At 41.3% G+C, this 20,001-nt stretch overlaps 1 protein-coding gene across 1 annotated transcript in view; it reads right to left on the bottom strand.

The window, feature by feature from the left end:
- Nucleotides 1-19,488, bottom strand: part of LAMA3 (laminin subunit alpha 3) — a 105,309-nt gene extending 85,821 nt beyond the window's left edge. The window contains exons 1-5 of the mRNA XM_058819149.1: nt 19,234-19,488; nt 13,334-13,486; nt 2,717-2,834; nt 1,979-2,097; nt 370-540 (exon numbers count right to left, since the gene is read on the bottom strand). Coding sequence (XP_058675132.1) covers nt 370-540; nt 1,979-2,097; nt 2,717-2,834; nt 13,334-13,486; nt 19,234-19,488 — 816 coding nt within the window. The remainder of the gene's footprint in view (nt 1-369; nt 541-1,978; nt 2,098-2,716; nt 2,835-13,333; nt 13,487-19,233) is intronic.
- Between the last annotated feature and the right edge of the window lie 513 nt (nt 19,489-20,001).

Raw genomic sequence — 20,001 nt, 5'->3', positions numbered from 1 at the left:
GAAAATAGTGCCAAATAAAGTTGAAGATATTTAGTTCTTCAGTTCTACATAAGATAGTTTAGAATAATTTTGCTTTGGCTCTTTATAGCTCCCATGATGCACTCAGCTTCCTTCCATAGTAGAAGGAAGGGAATGAAAATGGTCTGTTACAAAATCATTAATCATTACTGCCCCTCCATAAATCCACGTTGGCCCAGTTACTTTCTTGTCTCAAACAAACCTGGAGAAAAATATGGGGATTTCAAAGTGGGTCAATGCAAATCTCATTGTCAGGATGCAGAAAACTTGAAGCACTCAGACCATTTTTTGGTCTCTAGCACGCTGGGTATGATTGTTGGGTATTTACACCTCAGTGACAACAGCACTTACTCTGCGAGTTACAGTGGGGTCCCGCTGAGCTTTGGATATCAAGTGTCCAAGCAGAGTATTAGTTCTGAGAAAGCGGAGGCGGATGTTTGTTGCCTTTGTGAATTCTTGAAGGCCAGGGGAATAAGTGAAGTTTTTTGCTCCTGGGCGGCCATTTACCAAAGATACTACAATCTAAAACAGAAATAAGCACACTCTTGTTAAAATACATCAACTCCAAGTGCCAAGAGCAGCATAAAGCAGCAGCAACAAAAGAGTCCAAAAACTTATTATTGTTTCTGAACATATTTGCAGTAACAATTAGGCATTTCATACTGAAGTCAGGATATTGGGAAAAATAGTGTTGTTGGCATTGGAGCCTCCTGTATTCTTATTATCCATATAACAAATCAAAAAAAAAAAAAACAAAAAAACCAAGTACCTCTATCTGTTTTGAAAACAGCAGGTATAGCATGCAAAAAGTACATTTTTAATAGGAAAAAACAATAGGAATAGTTGCAAGTAGTTGTTTGAACACTTGACAGTGTCAATGGAAGTTTACTCTGATTAAAAACATCAGATTTTGGCTCTTTCCCAAAGCACATTTATTTTTGGGTCAAGGCATAAACATTCCTGGAAAATATTATTGTTAGCAGGTCCAGTGCCTGTGAGCATATTAATGGTCTTCTGGAAGAAAGTACACAGTGTTGCTTTAGAAAATCCCCTCACATGAAAGCAGGTTTCTCTGACTTCCAAAACAAGGGATCCAATAATTTTTATTTTTTAAAGAAACAGCTGCCAGCAGCTCAGCAATCATGAATCTGTATTGAATGAACAACCTAGTTTGTAAGTACAGGGCTCAGTAAAAGACTTGCATTTATTTATAACCATCCAGATAATAAATGTCTATTTTCAAATGGCTCCTGTATTCTGAAGCACGTAACAAGGGTATGATGATTGTTCCAATTGCAGCACAATTCCTTCAAGAAAAATCATTGAGCATGTAATAGAGATTGGCACCAGCAGTGCTCTTCTGTGGAAATTATTTTTTACAATATCTGATTAGGAAAATTTTACAGATACTTAAACAAATCAATCCAGGAGTTTAACATTCATCCAAGTAATACAAGAATACAAGTCGCAGTTCTGCCAGCAAGGAAAAATGGCTAAAATCAAAGAAATGTTTTCCAAATACTTTTATTATAAAAATGTAGTTTTCATATATCATATAAATATATATATAAACATTTTTTTTACAGCTACTATTTCTTGAATGATAAATATCTGTTTCAACAGCCTTCACTAACATGAGCAATTCTGTACCAAGTATTGCCATGCTTATTGGAAGAACTCAGAAAACGCAGTCAACACCTTCAAATGCACATGGCTATAGTGAGGTACATAAATGATGATAAATATCAAATACAAGGTTTCCCTGAGCAGCTCCTACCCCCATAGGGAGTGGTGAAAATTAGGAGGAGTCAGGTCATGCTCCCAAAATCTCACTGAGGTTTAGGTTATGGACTTCCTTATAGAGATTCAAGCAGTCATAACTAAAAAATTACTTCCAACAAACTTCTGAAACCAGTGATGTTTGCTTCCAGCACACACATGCTTTCCTGAAAGCACCTACCTCTCCATTTTCAAGAGGCAGAATGCGAGAATACTCGGTGGTGCACAGGACATCACTGTCCCTCCTCACGGGAAGATTTGCCTCCTTTCCAAAGCGCTCCAAGCAATCTGCTCTCGAGTCTAGTCAAGCAAGAACAAAATTAATTTTATATAAAATAGGCCCTATTGTTCTAATTTAAAATAGCAGACAGGTACCCCCTGTGCTCTCAGGTAAATTCTCCCAATAATAGAGTAATAATGGTGATTGTGTCACGCAGCAGAGTAACAGACAGACCTCAAAACAATAATCTCTCTTCCTAAGCAATTCAGTGGTGCCTGACAAATCATGGCACAGTATTTCTCATATCATCACCAGAAAAAAAATCTATATAGCTACTACAATACAAATACTTCATTTGTATTTCACTTTGATTTTTGCAAGAAACTCCAGGGTCCCAAGGGATGAAAGACACCGAAGTTCTGACATTCCCAAAAAACAAGAGAAACAAAACAAATCAGAAACTTCTAAAAAAGTGAAAAATATTCATGTGCTGAGTTGCACTTTCAAAATACCATACCCATACACTCCTACCACTAATTTATTGTGGCTAAATAAGAAAAGATAAACGTATTTAACATTCACTGTCTTCTCTGCAGGTGAAATCTTCAGCAAGCCCCATGGTTTGATTTTGCTGCTACTGAGGAAATTATTAAAGAAACCTGTCCCCAAAAGACCAGAGACACAAGGATTGATACTTACAAGCAAAATATTGCCAGGGAGTGTAAGTTTTTCCGAAGTCCACCGACCTTTCCAAGACCCAGAGATCTGGCCGAGGAGAATTTGCAAACTTGATAAGGATATAGGCAACATGGAAGAGCTGGTGACAGAACATACATAGATCTTGTCAGAAGCTTTTTTTTAACTCTATAAAAGTACAGCAATAATAAAACTAATGCAAATAAACACTTTTTCTGTAGTGCACAGGGAGAAGGTTATTCTCTGCAGTTTCATTCTCACTAAAATCAGAGGCCAGATTCTCAGCTGGCTACTTGACCTGGCAATATGCTCAAGAACATTAAGACATCTGCAAGAGGACTGTGTCAAATGCCATCTCTGACATTTCAGAACAGGTCTGTTGTGCAGCTCACTGATTCCTTGGGTGTGTTAAGGGTACAGTACTCAACCTGGAAAAGTTGTATCACTCAACTAAGCTGCTTTTGCAGCACCCTGGGATATTTGTGATGCATTCCAAGCACGTAATTGTGCTTGTAGCTAAAGCATATCAAAATCATGGAAGAGAAAATGCAAATACCCTTTACATTGGGATTCCTTTGGTTGATAATAATCCCAGCCACCCACTCCCTCATGTTAAGATTATTTCCAGATGAATTTGCTCCTTGACAGACCTTCCAAGCAATGGAATCAAGCCACCCCAGAGTTTGTGGGGATCAAATAGCACAGGAGAATTTTTCTAAGTGGTAGCTCATTCAGTGTCTGAAACAGCTCAAAGAGCTCCATCAGCTCAAGGTTCCCAAGGCCAAGAGTTTCATCTGGCTTCCTTAGGAGCTCATTGTGTATCACACAGAGGGCTCCCAAACACTAGAGAAGAAGTGGGTCTTACAAGACAGGAAGTCTTACAGTAAGCATCTTGAGATAATCCACAGTCTATCTAAAAACCAGGACATCAATAAAAATTACCTTTACAGAAAAAGCTAAACACAGATTGATTCTAAGGGTAATTTAAAAATTAAACTATGACATGGATGGAGCTGTCAATAAAAGCGAACCAATACTGAGGTACACTCAATATTAAAGTGAAGCTGCACTGGAATTTCCCCCTCAACAACCTCAACTGAGAACCATCTGCTGGCAGGAGATTCTCACTTTGATGGGGGAGACTGCAGTCAGCAGTTTGTCAAGTAACTGCTCCCAGAGCCCCCACATCAAATACACCCAAGCAGTTTATCTTTGCTCATACCTCATAAATGTCATAACCCTGAAGCTAAGACTTTGCAAAGTTTATTAGACTCCAAACCACAAGTGCATACAAGCTCTCAACCATGAACTAGGAACAGCATCTTTTGGCATGCCTGGCCCATTCAGCTGTCAGGCAGGAACAATTCAATAGCTGTCACACCAACTGGGACCACCAAGAGGCAGAGGCAAATGGCAAATAATGCAGTGCAACAGATGCCTGGAAATACTTGTCCCTAACCAGCTCTGCACATGACAATCCCATGGCTACATGCAGCCTCCATCCTCACACACCTATTTCAGACATCAGCTTCTGAATACCTGTATACTGTATTCACAGTAGAAAGTAAAACTTCGAGGAGAAATGGGAGGAATTCAGGCACTTCACGGAGCATCTTCTCATGATAATAACTCACATCTCAGAAGAAAAAAAGTGAATTTTTTTTTGTTGTGCATTCATTTATGTAGTATTTACAACTACTTTCCAGGGCAAGCCCCTTTTATACACACACACCAAGGCATCACTGCAGCAGGTATTGCCCCTTGCAACCCACTTCAGAAACTTTTGCTTTGCTGAATGATGCTAACTTAGAGAGAACTAGGAGGAAAATAACTCAATTTTTCTGTTAGTGCTGAAATTTAACCTGCTACTTAACACAGTCTGAAAAGCACCAGCTTTACCTCCAGAGATATTAAATTAGCAAAGAGACATTATCTCCATAGGAGAAATTACTTACTAGACAACAACACTGAGCAGAGTAAGTGGCAGCCATTCCGTTGACAGAGCCATGGCAAAACCCAGACCTATGACTGCACAGGTGGAGCAATGCCCTCAAAATGCTGATGGAAAGCCTGATTTTAGCCATTGTGAGAAATAGGTGAATACTCTGGGGACGGTGGCAAGATTTGCTCTTACTGAGTTTCTGATACCCTTTGAGTAACTTCTGCCACTTCACTGTTAAGCTTCAGAGTAGATGTATCAGCCACACAGACATTGCATGTCATCTGGTACAGCCACCCAGTGCAAAGATTGGTATTATTCTAGGAAAGCATAATAGTTCTGAAACTCCTAAAAAAAAATGTGCTTCATGTTCTCACTTTTGGTCAGCTGAATCTCTCAAGGGGCCTGTTCAAACCAGGTTTTCACTGGCAGGCAACATTAATACATTGTCTTTCTTCCCCTATGTCTTAAGATTCTTGGGAGTCCCATTTGACATGCACGTTAGCAAGTGCTGATAACACTCTGTGTGTTCACTGATACAGATTTAACCAACACAAGTGGTTTAGAAAGCTCAAGAGGAAATAAAGGAAGCATATAGACAAGGTCCTGCCTTTTCCAGGGCTCCACAGCTTGTAGTCACATTGTGGAGCATTTACAATAGTGACCTAATACCTACTCTTCAAAAATGTGTATTGTATCAGGAGCTCTGCAAGTCAGCCAATGCTTAAAGAACTGCCACCCAGCACCACTCCTTGCATATTTCCATGCAAATAAAACTGGAGGGGAAAAAAAGAAGTATGGCAACTTCACAGTTCTGTTGTACATGAAAACCTTGTATTCATTTGCATAATGCTCTCCTTCCACCTCTGATTTTGAAACACTGCTCAGGTCTGCACAGGCACATTCAGAAATGGAAAAGGGACAGGTCAGATAAAAATTAAATTAGTGCCAGTTAATGACAACATATTACCAAAACATAGTCACCATGCCTATCATCTGTCCTGCTTCTGACTTCACATGAGTGCCTATGATCTGGCTTGGCCTGGACCAAGGATGTAGAAGGGCTCTTGAACATCTAAACTTCCACTAAGATTAAATACTGACCAAATTGATGGATGGTCTCTCTCCAGACCTGATGAGACAACAAGAGAAGACAAATAATCCTTGGGTTAGCAAATAAATCCTATCTGAAGATAAAAGAGTAACCTTGCTGACATAAGACCTAGAAAAGCAACCATTAAAGCCAATTTTAATCACATATTCTAAGCTGGCATTTCAATACTTTGAATCTTGATCCTGACCTAAGACCTACCCTGAGAAAAAGGCAAACTAAACTCAACACAATGTTTTCCTTCAGCCATTTAGTTCTGAGAAAAAAAAGAAAGTGCCTTAATTTTTGGAAAAAAAGTTTATTTGGTTGCTTTTAAGCCAAATTTGTTTCATAAAAAAAAAACAATCTCTCAAAAGGACAGTTAAAACTGTAAGTCACCATTTTGGTATAATTATATAATAGTAAAAATTTTCACAAAAAATCCCAGAAGTATGACTTAAGCAAAATTCTGACCATTTTCTTATTTGAATAAAGACCTGGATTTAAAAGTGGAAATGGCATTTTATTTCCAGTAATGGAAACAATCCACTCTGGAAATGCTTGTTTAAATGAGGATGTATTACTGTAGAGTCAAACATCATATCCTGCTGTAATCCAGCACCATAGGTCAAACATGATGGATTATCAACAGCTGGAATTTAATCAATTCCACATTGATGTGATCTTTTTCCTGTTCACTCAGGTTTGTTCAGATTTAAAATGTTCTAGCAGTCGATGGCCTTAAAGAATCACAAAAACCCAGAAAAAGTTTTTAAAAGTCATCAAGTAGAATGAACAAAATTCCCTCCTCCTCTGAGAATGAAAATTAAAATTCAGTATTATGCATTAACTGTATTACACTATAAAGAGAAAGATTTCTATAAAAGGTCTTTCAGTGATCTTAAGATGATATTAAAAGAGATCATTTAAATTGATTGAGAGCTACATTGTACCATTATCATTAATGATATAACATTCATGATTTCTAACAACATACTCACTAATTATTTTAAACCACCAACAGGAAGAAAACTTCCTATTACCCACTGCATTTTCAAGAGAATGCTAAAATTCTCAATAATATTAGTTTAAAATGTTTTCTCTATTTTCTTCTTAAAAGTTTAAACAACTCTTCACAAAGAGAAATTTCCAAGATTTTTTTTAAATCCTAGAAAGGATTAAAAATGGATAAAAGTTAGATATGAATATATAAAAGATATAGCACATTTTACTCCATTCCTAACACCATAAACACAAACCAGGATACTAAAACACTGAAATGACTTGTCAGATGAGTGCTGGACATAAACTTGCACAAAAGAAAAAAACCACACCATGTTCCAAACAATCATGATGTTGTGTGTGTTGCTTCTGTAGGAAAATACTGTTCTTCCTTTTTGGCTCATGAAGAATAAAAAGTCCTGGACTGTGGCAGTAGCAAGAATCCAACTAAATCCAGGTAGACCATCTATCTGAGGCATTCTGTAGATCTTTAGATGCGTTTCAAAAAGATATCACAGCAATGTTTCTTCATGTAACTTGAATCTATTTCCAGCAGGGTGAAATTTCCTCAGACTGTTATTGGCAGATACAGCTGCACCACCAAAACTTCCCTCAGCATGGTTTGGTTGTCATTGTAGGTTTTTTCATTATCTTGAATCATGTGGTTGGTGTTCCGGATTGCTCAGAAGAGACAGAAATTCAATATGGCTCAGTACAAAAATTAAACTTTTCAAAGGGAGGCTGATGCAGGGGAGGGATTCAAGGAGTGTGAACTGTGCTCAGCACCTGCTCCAGAACACACTGACTGCATAGGGTTGGTGTGTGCATGCCCACTGGTCTCCTGGTGTAATGAAGCCAAAAAGTCTTGAGCATTGTTTCCTCCCAGAGACCAAGCCACAAAAGCATCAATCTCCTCAAATGAAATAAAAATCCTGCAAACTCTGGCTTAAATTAAAAGCTTTGATTTCTTGATGCTGCAAAGAGGGAAGCAGTCCTTTCATTCAAACATCTCAGTAGGACTTGAGGCACCCTGGCAGACCCAGGTACTGTATAAAGCACTCCTGACAGTCAGTATTTGTCAATTCCCAGCCATGTATTTTGTAACACAAATGACAATACAAAAAAATCCCAACTAGAGAGAGAGGTGGGCCAGCATTTCTGGAGTTTCCAGCTACTCTTCTAGGTGTGTGGAAAAATAGCTGTTGCAGAGGTGCAGAGAAAATTGTGTGTGGGTAGTACCTGAGAGGCATCAGACCTCCTGAGTGTGTTCCATTCAGCTTAACTGAGTGCACATTGACACAGCAATGACTGCACTGCACAAACAGTGACAGTGCCTGCAGAGGCTCCCACTGTACAGCATGCTGAAGTCATTCCTTGTGCTCCAGCTTCCTTGTCTGGAGTGAAGGAGCCAGGAATAAGCACAGGATTTCCAATGCTGTTCAGTTATCCCTGGCCATGCTGCATTCACATCATGCTTTCTTTTAATCAGCCACCGATGCTGAAAAATGTCTTTAGTTAGGTGAGTCAGTGCCTCTAAAAAGGTCTCATAGACACATCTGGAGAACTTTGATCTGACCCAGTTGATGGGAGAAGCTCTCCCTATATAACATGGGCTCTAGAAGGAAGAACTGCATCCAGAGACAAAATGATAGTCCTTCCTCCACATTCAACCAGTCTTTGGTCTTTTTGCCAAGGCTGCAGGCTGCTACATCAATGAGTCTCGATTGTTTTACTGAAATTTTTCATGCAGCCACTTTTCCATTAGGATTTGGACAAAGACCAACTCAATGCTCATAATTATTTCTTACATATGGCCTATTTCTTCACAGAATACTGAAGCTATTGATATGGGAGACGATTTGTTGTATGATTCAGCCCTCAGTTGTCCAGAAGAAAAATGTCTCCTTATGAGGGCTGCAGTCCAAAGTAGAAGGAACACAGTAGAACTGTCAACACTGGGAAGAAACCCAGGGAAGTGCAAAGGATTAGAGGCAACCAGCAGAAGTTCTGCTTTTACTACACTGGGTTAAAACTGAGGTATTTAGAACAACATATCACAAAATTAAAGTTACATGTAAGAATGAGCATAGAAAGGAAGAAAGGAGGAGCAGAAGTACAGACATGAAGGGAGGGAAGTGAGATCAGTGAGTGGGAACCAAGACCTTCCTAAAAGGATGCTGAAGAAAAGCCAAAGGAAGACAGAGTCAGAAAAGGAAAGAAGAATAAGACTTGTGAGGTTTTCTCCTGTATATTTTCAGAATAATATCAAATTAGTATCAGAAATGCATTTTAAAAGCACCGACGTGCAACTACTGCAAACACAAGAAAAAATGCTGAGCCATTGAAAAGGTCCTTAATTAAAGTTTTAAAAAACACAACACCTTGACTACAACTTAAAGGAAAACATGATCAAGAAAGAACATATTTTAAGGTATTTCCCTTATTAAGGCTGGTAGCTCAATTCTGAATGAGTTGCTTGTGGTGTAACCTAGGAATAAATGAAATATGTATTAAATTAAATATGTGATCCAACTTTAGGATGATTCTATCAGACAGATGTTACTTCATCAAATGAAGTTGTGTTGCTCTAGAGTTCACAACTAGATGCACCTTCCTGTGATATGAGCCAAAAATCACAGCTAAGTCCAAAGCATACTGTTCTGCAGCACGATCCCAAATCAGCTTCCTGCACAAACTGAAATACTCAGAACCAGAGCTCTCTAATACAAAGGAACACTTCTGTGCTGTTAGCATCCCCATTTTTGGGTATTGTGGGACAGTATTGCACCTTCCCCAGTCTTACAAGTCCCTTTTCTCCCCAGTGTGAACCAAGACAGCAGAGGAGGGCTTGGTGCTGCTGCGGATTCAGAGCTGTGGAGGGGTTCCAGAGGAAGGGCTTTGTGTCACTGAGGCACAGCTCTGCAGCACTGCAGAAGCCTTGTGCAGTGGCTCTCATGTCCTAATCTGTAGGACTTCCCACTGTTATTATAGAGGTTATGCAACTTCAGGCTAGAGCTGGGTCTGATTTCAGGGTCAGCAACAATACAAAGTATTCAAAAGCCAAGCACAATGAGTGCAATGACTATTTTTGGGAGCACAGCTCAATGCAGTTTGTGATAAATCTCCCACCACCTTGAGAGTTTCTCCCTACAGAAGTGAGCACAGAACATTGTATTTTACAGAATGACACTTAAATTAACTGTTACTTCAGAAACATTTTAAGTTACCACGTCAGTCTTTTTTAAGTTAAGAACAATTGGTTTTAGTTCTCAACAATTTAGCCAAAGCTGAATAATATTCCAAGCAACAAATATTGTTTGTAAATCAAAGACTTGCTACCAAATATAAAAGTTAGCCCTCTACCATATAAAAGCAACTCAGAAGATCTGCCAAACTGTGACACTATTTACAAAATGTTTATATGCCTTAACTGGTAGAAAACATAAAAGCATAAAGTCCTCCACAGGCCACACCACTTAGCTTAAATTTATGGTTGAGTTGCCCTCCATCCCTAATAAAAGTACTAATTTGGACATTGCATTCCACTGTGTACTTTTAATTTACAACAGTGACTAATAGCATCGCTACATAAAAACTATTCAACATATTAGTGCTCAAAATTCCACTGAGTCTGAGTCTTTCAGCACTATATTATTGCCAAAATGCACACAGCAAAAACAAAAAAAAATATACATAACAAAAAGCAACAATAAAATATATGGGCTATACTTCTTTGAACTACTTTTTGTAGTTGGACATTTCTTTTTCATCATACGCTATCACGCTATCCTGAACTTTCATTTCTTCTGAAGAGGGAGTTCAGAAAAATACCTGGGGCAGTGTTACTGTAATATCTGCTGAGCATTAAGCAAGCCAAAGATGAGGACACACCTGTTGAAATTAGGCAATCCAAAGAGTCAGGGGAAGGGTAATGAAATTCAGTCAGACATCCTGGATTCAGAAGTTTAAAAGCAGTTAAAAACTACATTGGGAAAACCATAACCAATTAGAGGAATAACTGAGATTTCATTTGATCCAAATATTTCAAACAAGTCAGGAATAGCCACAATGTAAGCAGGTATGTTAACAGAAAGGAGAGAGCGCCTCAGGGATCAACATTATAATTGTTATTCGGAAGGACTGTGATTGATTAGAAATGTAACTATAGTACAGAAAGTCAGAAAGGGAAGTAAAGCAGGGGGTTTGCTTTCAGGTTTTGCTTTTTCTCATATTATGAAGTACAGTAAAATGAGCATTCTTCTTGCAAACAGATTTAACAGCCTGAAGGCATTTTGACTTTCAAAATCACCCAAGCCTTTGTGAAACAGAAGCAGCACCAGGTGGGTGTTCTGTTCCAACTTCACTGTAGTGAGCACTAAAACTTCCATCATGGTGCAGCTATTCAATTAAATATTGTCATGAGACCATGGTAGGAGGCTCCATTGGGACTCTGCTCTCAATCATAAAGATATAATGGCAGGAATGCAGAAAATAAAAGCTTTTGACTTCACACTATGTCCTGCTTCCTCTAATTGTGGATGCTTGATGACCAACTTACAGTCAGTCATTGCTTCCCTGCATGCATTTGTACATGTTTGTCATGTTCTGTGCAACAAAAAACTTCTCCATTTTTTGTGTGCAGAAAAACGTAACTTGTATTAAAAAGAAACAAAACAAAAAAACCACACCAAAACAAAAAAAAAAAAAAACCAAACAAAAAAGGGCAAATAATTAGTGAGGAAAACTAAATCCCTGTTATCTTTTCTGTTCTGTATTTAGATACACATCTAACTTTAAGATTTGTTTTTCCTTAAAACCCAAAACCTTAATCTCAGCTCAGCTGAGGGGGAATTGTCTCTGTCAATTACTAAGAAAGCCTGCATCTTTAAGACACACGAAACTCTTAATATTTAGGACCAGGAAATAAGGTAAGGTGAATTGGGATCTCAGTGCTTACCTGTTCACTTTTGTAGACTTACTCTGTGACAGTACTTAATGTTCTTCATTATTATTAGTATTGTGTGCTACTGGATAAATTTGGGAGTGAAAATACTAAGCAAAATGTCAAAAGTGAATCTCAAGTTTAAACAAATCCTGAGGTTAAGGTTTAACTGGATGAAAGAAGTTAAATGATGAAAGTCTGTGAAGTGGGAGAAAAAAAATCATATGAATCTTACCAAACCCTCATGTATCCACCAGCGAAAATGATTCATTCCTGATCACAGGACATGGAGTGATTTTCACCTTTGCCTTTGATTACCTTCATTTCCCAGAAAGCGGATTCAGAGCCATCTTTCCAAGTAGTACCAGAGTATTGACAAACGTGCAATCTCACTCTAAGAAATCCTTTAACAACTATAGAAATCTTAGCACATAGCTGCTGGTGCCCAAGGAGTCCCATGAAAAGAGGACACTTAGCTCATATCCCTCCTCTCAAGGGAAGAAGTTTCTCAGAACTTTAACCAGCACATAAAAAGTAAGGTGTCTGTCAGTAGGTCCTCCAAGGAAGGTAAAAAGTGCACAGCAGGAAAATAAGCTTAGTATGGCCTTTCTGCACTGCAGCTCTACTGGATACAGAAACACTGACTGAGGATATCCTCAAAATGAGAACCATTCCACCCATGGGAGGAACAAGAGTATTAGAACACCATGTAAGACAAGATGTAAAATAAGTTGCACCTGAATCCCCAGCAAAATGGCAGTTAAGTCTCACAGAGAAATACTTTCTTAGTTATCCCCAACCTTGCTGTCAACTAAACTGAAAGTCTACTCAAAAAATCCCGTCCTGTATAATCAGTCAATAAACAATGACTGCAATCCAAAATAGATATGCATGTGGATACATATATTTTGCAGGCCCACACATATATTTATAAACACATGTTTTCATGTTGTGTGAATTTGCTTCACAGTGTAACTAACTTCACTGGATCAGCACAGTCATGGCAGCTGAGAATCCATCTCTGTGGCTTAAAAAACAGATACAGAGGCTTCACTCTTAGCTACTTGGCTATTGCTCGCAGGGGAGATATGGGTGTTCTTGTTACTGTCTCATTACTAATTCATATTACACTGGTTTTGCTGTCCCTTCCCTTTTAGACCACCTTATCAGTATTCTTCTGTCTATCTTGAAGATCTTGCTGGATGACAGAGAAACCAGAAAGACCCCTGAGGCAAAAGCAGATTCCAAACATTATTCTGAAAATGCATGCATGCAGAGATCATGAAGCCTCTCTCTCTCTAAGCTCGTGGAAAAGGGGAATATTAAACAGAAGGTAGAGTTCGAGTTTCAACTGAGAAGTCCCCCCATGCCACTTCAAATTAATGAGTTACAGTGTCTGTGAAAGAAAGTACACTGTCACTACATCTGTATGATCCCAGTGGAAAAACCTCCATCATCAAAATTCCTAAAGGAAAACAATCACTTCATACAATATACAGTCACCTTGGACAGAACATAAACCAGACAAAAAAGCTGGAAGTGACATCAGGAAGCAAAAATCACCAGCTCAAACATCTCTCCCAACTGCAAAGCATATGCACAAGTGCAAGAAATGATCACAGCTCACCCCATAGCCCAGGCACTCACCTGCCCCAGATCTAAGGTGACATTGACTTCGTTGTAGTTCAAGCCCATGGAAAGAGGGGGACTTTGCCACCAGCTCTCAGTGCCATCAATGGCATTGGTTATCGGGTGAGCTTTGCTGGGATCAGCAGCATTGCAGTAATCACAAAACTGGCCCTGAAACACAATCAATCAAAAACATGGTCTCAGACAACATCTCACACATTGATAGCACGTGGTTGTTAATGGAGATTCTCAACTAGGGTGTTGACTAAAAATGTGAGTAAATTTTGTGTTGTGCCTTTATATACCATAATTTTTAATGTATAAATTATTCCCCTAGTAATTAAATTACACACTGAAACACATTAACTTTTATGTTACAAACTAAAGCTTCAGAAATCTCAATAAGGGAACTACAGTAAATCTTAATTAACTTATTGACATTTTGATGAAATTACCTATATTATTTCTACAGTAGTGTCTGCAGGAAATCTGCAGAAAATTAGTGAAATAAAGATTCTTTAAACTGGATTAGGAACAGCAAACAAATTATCCTTGATTCTTCTAAAACACCATGAACACATATGCACATTGCCTGGTATAAATAAAACCATAACAAAAAAGCTCTGTTACTTGGCTATAAGTTTGGTATTACAATTTTATAACACTGTTTTCATTTTTTTTGTGCCATTAAAATACATTCTGAATCCGAGTTTTCTAAACAATATGTACTGGTGGAAAATGCAACAGACTGTTCCCTTTAAAGAATGCCATTGTACCTTCATTTCAAGAAGTTACTGCCCAATTTCCAGTCCATAACTAAAGCCACAATCCAGAGATGCCCTTTGAGAGTCTCTTAAGCTCTTTGTACAATAATGATGAATCAATTTCAGGAAACTTAATTGTCTTTTGATTTCATGTCTTGGCTCACTCCACAAGCTATTTTTATCTCCAAGAAAACACATTTTACAGTCTACTAAGATTAGTGCTGAACTGCTGAAATTAGTTATTAAGGGACCTTTTTAGTGTCCCATTCACTTCTTTTTCCAACACTAGGTGGAGATAATCAGTGAAAATGCTAAACTGTGACAGCTACAGATCTTTGTTGAAAAATAACATTTTCATTGAATGGCAGTACACCCCCCCATGGCTACTTCAGTAGGACAGCTGCTTAATCCATCAGTCTGTGAGTTGCTGACACTGCTGGACTCCTGTCTAAAATAAAGGGAATGGGGCAAATGTTACCTTGTCAACTAAGCACATGTTACTATCAAAAGCATGTGACAAATCTTTTGTTGTTTCCACAATCTGCACTGCTGGGCATGAAGCACATTCCTACCTTTTAAGAATTAACAGACTCCTATATAAGTGCCATTGTTTTGTTTGCCACTGCTGTCAGACTAACCAGTGTAAAGTAACTGGAGCAATCATACTTGTCCCCTTTTTACAGAGAAGTAACAGAAGAGCTCTCACACTCTTGCTGGGTACAGTCTTGCAAGCTTGGTGAGTTCAAGATGTTTAGCAGAATTTATTTAACATCTACCATAGTTACTAATGGATTGGAAAATACACAATCTATCTCATCTGATATGAATAAATCATCCTGTGCCTTTCAAATATGTCCACTGAATAGAAAATTGATGTTTGAAACTGAAATAGATGTTCACTGAATTGAATATTTCTGCATCAATAGCAGTGATTTCAGCATCTGCATCCAGCAGTAGTTCCACCCTCATCCTGCTTTTCCAGAAAGCCCAGAATATGATGCAGTTTCCAGAAGACATGGCTATCATTAGCTGTTCTGATTTAGCACAGCCAATGCCAATCTGGCTGGGGGTTAACTCCTGACAATTCAGAGAGACCAAATACTCACCCACACGAGTTGGTTAACTACAGCTGGGGTCATGTTATAACACGATTCTCCTCCAGCTCTGTTAGAGAAGATGGTTTGGCTGACTTTAATACAAACTCCAATAGGGCAGATTCTGTCTGTTTCAGGTGGTTTGCTGGAGCAGATAACACATCAGCCCATATTAGCTACAGGCAACGCTGCCAGTTTCTGCAGCGATGACAAAGAACATCACATCACTATCTGCAAAAATCCATACCCTGAGAAATCAATCTATGCACAGCAACTGCAGTTACTACCACATCAGAGCATCCTCCCTGACAAATGCATACCTGAGTTCTGACAGATATGTTACAACAGGGCAAACTTCCCTAAATAGCTTTATAATGAGCTTGAAACCTAGTCTTTAGATCTAAATTACATTCACAAAGATCAGGCTGGAAGTACACAGGAAACAGTTGCTGTTACAGCAGTTTCAGCTCTGATCTGGAAACAACCTCAAAGAAAGGTTGAATGAGAAGAAAACAATGGGGAGTATTAAACACAAGAGTTTAATTTACATGCACGTATGTGATTTCAGTATACCAGATCACTTGATCTGAACTCAAGATACCATCTTTCTCTTTTTGGGCACATAATTCAAAGAATTTCATTGCAACAGCTGGAGTTTCAGTTATTTAAATTACATTCCAGCAACCCTGCCAACTAGGCAGCAAAACAAAAATGAAAGAAAAAAAATTATTGGACAGAGCAGCCTTCCTTCCTTCTCACTGGCAGTATCTCAGGCACATCGTGCTCTGCCTGGTTGTTACAGGACACGTCTCCATTCTAGTAGACTGAGCCTTGAAACCTGGTTTGATTTTGGCTGCAGTTCATAAGGCAGGCAGGTGTGCATTTGCTGGTGACCTTGCTACCCTCCTTTCCCCTGCTTCTCCTGAGCAAAGGAGAGACCTGGAACTGCATGAAAGAGTTTGCTGAAATATGCTAGTGTGGACCAGGGACACATGGAGATGAAAACTTGCCTGTAAGTTATAGAAAGTGACAACAATGAAGGATTTGTTCACTTTTTCATACCCAGCAGCTCTGTGGCACTGGCAGGGCAGGTATGCAGTTAGACTTTAACTCACGCCCGCACATCACTGCGGACAGACTGGCAGGCAAAACCAGGCATGCCACTTATCTATCAGCTGCTGAAATATTTTATACTGTTGTGCATTTCTTCACTCAACACTGTTCTCATTAAGCCATTTCCTACATGCCAGTGTGCTACATAAGGGAAACCCACCTCTTTCCACAGTGTATGTCCAGCACTGCCTTAAGAGCCTTGGCTGAGCTGCCCACTAAGGGAGCGGCCACCCCACTGACCACCTTTAAACAACATCCAAATGCTCCTTCTGGATTTGCTGGATATTACAGGCTTCATTAAAAGATACATCACTAAATGACAAGCTGAATGAGAATAACCAATGGCAGACCAATGGAAATGATGCTGGGGCTGCTCTTCCTCTTTGCCTTATTTTCAGATAGCACTGGCAACAGAGCTGTCTGCTCCCTTTGCCAGAATGAGGATCACATTCTGCACCTCCTTTCCAATTTCCCTACTCATAGAGCAACTCCTGCAATCCAGCATTGTAGAGAGTCCAAAAGAGAGTGACTCACGTGTGTGGCATCACTTGAACTTGAACCAGCACAACACAGTGGCTATTACACCTATCACTTTGTAAAAGCCACATGACCTTCCCTCACGACTCTCAAGAAACCCACTTGATTTTAAATTGCTGATTTTAAATCCTTCTATGTAAGCTCATGTTCCATAAAAGTTTAATGCAATTCTCTCCAATTTTCCATGAAAGAAGAAATTCTCTTATTTACAGTGTCTTTGAACTTGAAAGGTGAAGTTGCTTGCAAATACACACATTGTGCATTTTCCATGTCTGGATTTGTCTGGATTTCCCTGGCGTTCTGAAAGACTTTCCAGCACTTCTTGAACTACAACAACTACTGGTAAACCACAGAAGCATTCATGTTATGTATCTCAATGAGGCTTTGTTAAAAGTGGAAAGAGATGCTGCAAGTATCTGTCCTTACACAAACGCTCTGAGAGGCACAACATGCTTCCTTGTGCCAGGGCTGAGCCATCAATAGTCCTTCTGGGAACTTTATTTGGGCATGAACCATAACAGCCCTCTAACCTAGGACCTGCAAGTCAAACATTTAAGAAGAACTGCCCCACCTTATAGTCTCCCTCTTCCTTTACACAGCAAACCGTCATTTCCAGTTGAGTATTAGTATAGAAAGGAAACAACCACAAAAACCATCAGAGGCAGCACGCAGGCTTCATTCCGCTTGCTTGACAAGTTTATCTGATGTTTGCTTTGGCTGATTTTTATTGCCCTGTGATTTCTGATATTTCAAGGCATGTCAGTTTGAGGTTTCATTGCAGCAGTGGGCTGTAGCGAGTTGCTGAGAGATTGCTGGGTTTACAATTTACCTGCTGGCATGGTTGTTCCAGGCAACTTTAAACATGGGTGCTGCATTCAGTATGGAAGGATGGGAGCCTAAACTTTAGAGGTGTGTTAGAAACAGCAAACCAAGCAGTTTCCAGATCATCACAACCTTTTTTTGTATCCTCACTTTAAGCATGTAAAACACGCGTCCCAGTTTCCCTTCTACTAGAACTGTATACTACTCAGCCATCTCCAAAGTACTTTGAGCTTTTTTTATGACTGAAAGCACTACAGAGATATAAGGTAATATAAAAAGAGAGAGAGAGATATAAGAAGATTTCATTGTGAGGCAGGGAGTTATGGCAGAGGGAAGGAAGTCCAGAGCAAAGCACAGTGCTGTCTGTGGCTGCCAAGTGACCTGGAGGACAGGTTGCATGATGGTGCACGCTCCCTTCTGGCACATGGCAATACACATGCTGCACCTTCTTTGTCCTTTCCCCCTCTCTTGAGCACCTATTCTCATTTAAAAATGAGAGGAACAACTCTGTTATCCATTGCAACCCCTTCTGAAACCGTATCTTAAGGGTTATTTCACTATAAAACATACGTAAGACTTTGAAACACTAAGATGTTTCAAAGTCTTATGCTAAGATGCTAAGAATTTACTTGTATGCTTTCTGTATTGCCTAAAGTCAGACAGTGGACCTTTAAGCTTTCAAAATCCCTTTCAAATTGCAGTTTCTTTCTGGTTCTCCTCCCACCAAGAGAGAATATAATTAAAATAACTTTGGAAGGTCTGAGGCTTTAGGAAAGTCCCTTCTTTTAACAAAGCTCTGATCAAACAGATATCAAGCATCTATCACAGAAAAACAGTTTGGTGCATTTGTTATTCCTTCCTTATCCTCTAATGAATGTGGAAATATATGTTTCTTCCACAGGAAAGATATATTTCCATTAATCCTTTTTCAGAAGTTTTGCTGTTATCTTTCTTGTGACTGGCACAAAACGTGTGTAGTAATCTTGAGCTATGCCAGGAAAGAACAGCATGCTCCTTGCTGCCCTCTGTGCTTATACTCCCTATCAGAGTCCCAAGAAGTCTCTGGCTTCCTCCCACAAGCAATGCAAGGCACAGACGATAAGCCTCACATTTAGTGCTTCCAAAACACCACAAAATACTTGACTAAAGCCAGGACTCTTTTCCCACCGCCTGCAGAGAGATGCCCGCTGTCCAGCCGGCAGCTGCCAGCGAAGCCCCGTCCCATGCGCTCCCCCAGGCTGGCTGGTTTACCCCCGGTGATCTCGCTGCTCACCGCAGACCGCGGTCACAAAGCAGCGCCCCGGGGCACTCCAGGTGCCCGAGGAGCCTACACACGGCCGGCAGCAGCCGCACCCGTGCGATGTGTGCCTCCAGGAGGTGCCGGGACACCTGAGGGCAGGTGCGCTGTCCGCTTCCCTCCATCCCGCCCGGAGCCTCCCTGCCGGGGCTCCCGCCGGTGCACGCTCCCCTTGCCATGCCCGCGGCACACGCTCAGCCAGGAGGAAACGAGACCGCGCACAGCAGGGTCACATCAGACGCCCCCAAAAAGCCACACAGTGCCACACACGCCCCGGGGATGCCCGGTTACCTGGATGGCGCGTCCCAGCGGGGCGGCGGCAGGGCCCCCCACCAGCTTGCAGAAGAGCTGCGGCCGCCCGCCCCCGCCCGCCGCCTCGCCGCAGGTGGCCGTGGCCCAGATGCGGGCGGCCGCCGCCAGGTTGAAGTAGGGCGGGTGGAGGCTGAGCCCCGGCTGCGCCCCGCCGGGGCCCGGCTGCGCGGCGCCCAGGGCGAGCAGCGGCGGCAGCAGCGCCCAGAGCAGCGCGGGGCCCGGCGGCGCGGCCATCCTGAGGCAGGCCCGGCCCTCGCCGCCCCGGGGGGCACTGCCGCGGCCGGGGGCGGGAGCAGGCAGGAGAAGGAACAGCGACTGAGACGGAGAAGGAGAAGGAGCGGGAGCAGGCTGGGGGCTGCCTGCACCTCTCTCGCGTCCTGCCTGCGCTGCGCTGCGCTGCGCGGTGCGGGCTGGGGCGGGACGAGGCGCAGCCCCGTCCCCCGGGGCGTGCGGTGCCCTGGACGGGGCGGGACGGGACGGGGAAAGGGTCTCCGGGATGGCGGGATTGCCCCAGGAGTGTGCCCGAGCGCCCAGCTCCGCGGGCATGCCCAGAGGTGCCGCCCCGGCTGAGCTGGAGCGCTCTGAGCCTCCTGTTCCCCGGTGAGTGCGCGGGTCAGTATTCGTGACAGACCGAGAAGAGGTCTCGGAGCGTGCCACCCTCATAATCTGCCCACAACAGGTTACACTGGTGATGCCCCCATTCCTGGGAGTGTTCAAGGCCAGGCTGGATGGGGCTCTGAGCGTCCT

The sequence above is a fragment of the Ammospiza caudacuta genome, chromosome 1, assembly GCF_027887145.1.
Source record: "Ammospiza caudacuta isolate bAmmCau1 chromosome 1, bAmmCau1.pri, whole genome shotgun sequence".
NCBI classification, from domain to species: Eukaryota; Metazoa; Chordata; class Aves; order Passeriformes; family Passerellidae; genus Ammospiza; species Ammospiza caudacuta.
The sequence above is the reverse complement of the archived record's forward strand: the minus strand, read 5'-3'. Positions and strand labels throughout refer to the sequence as shown.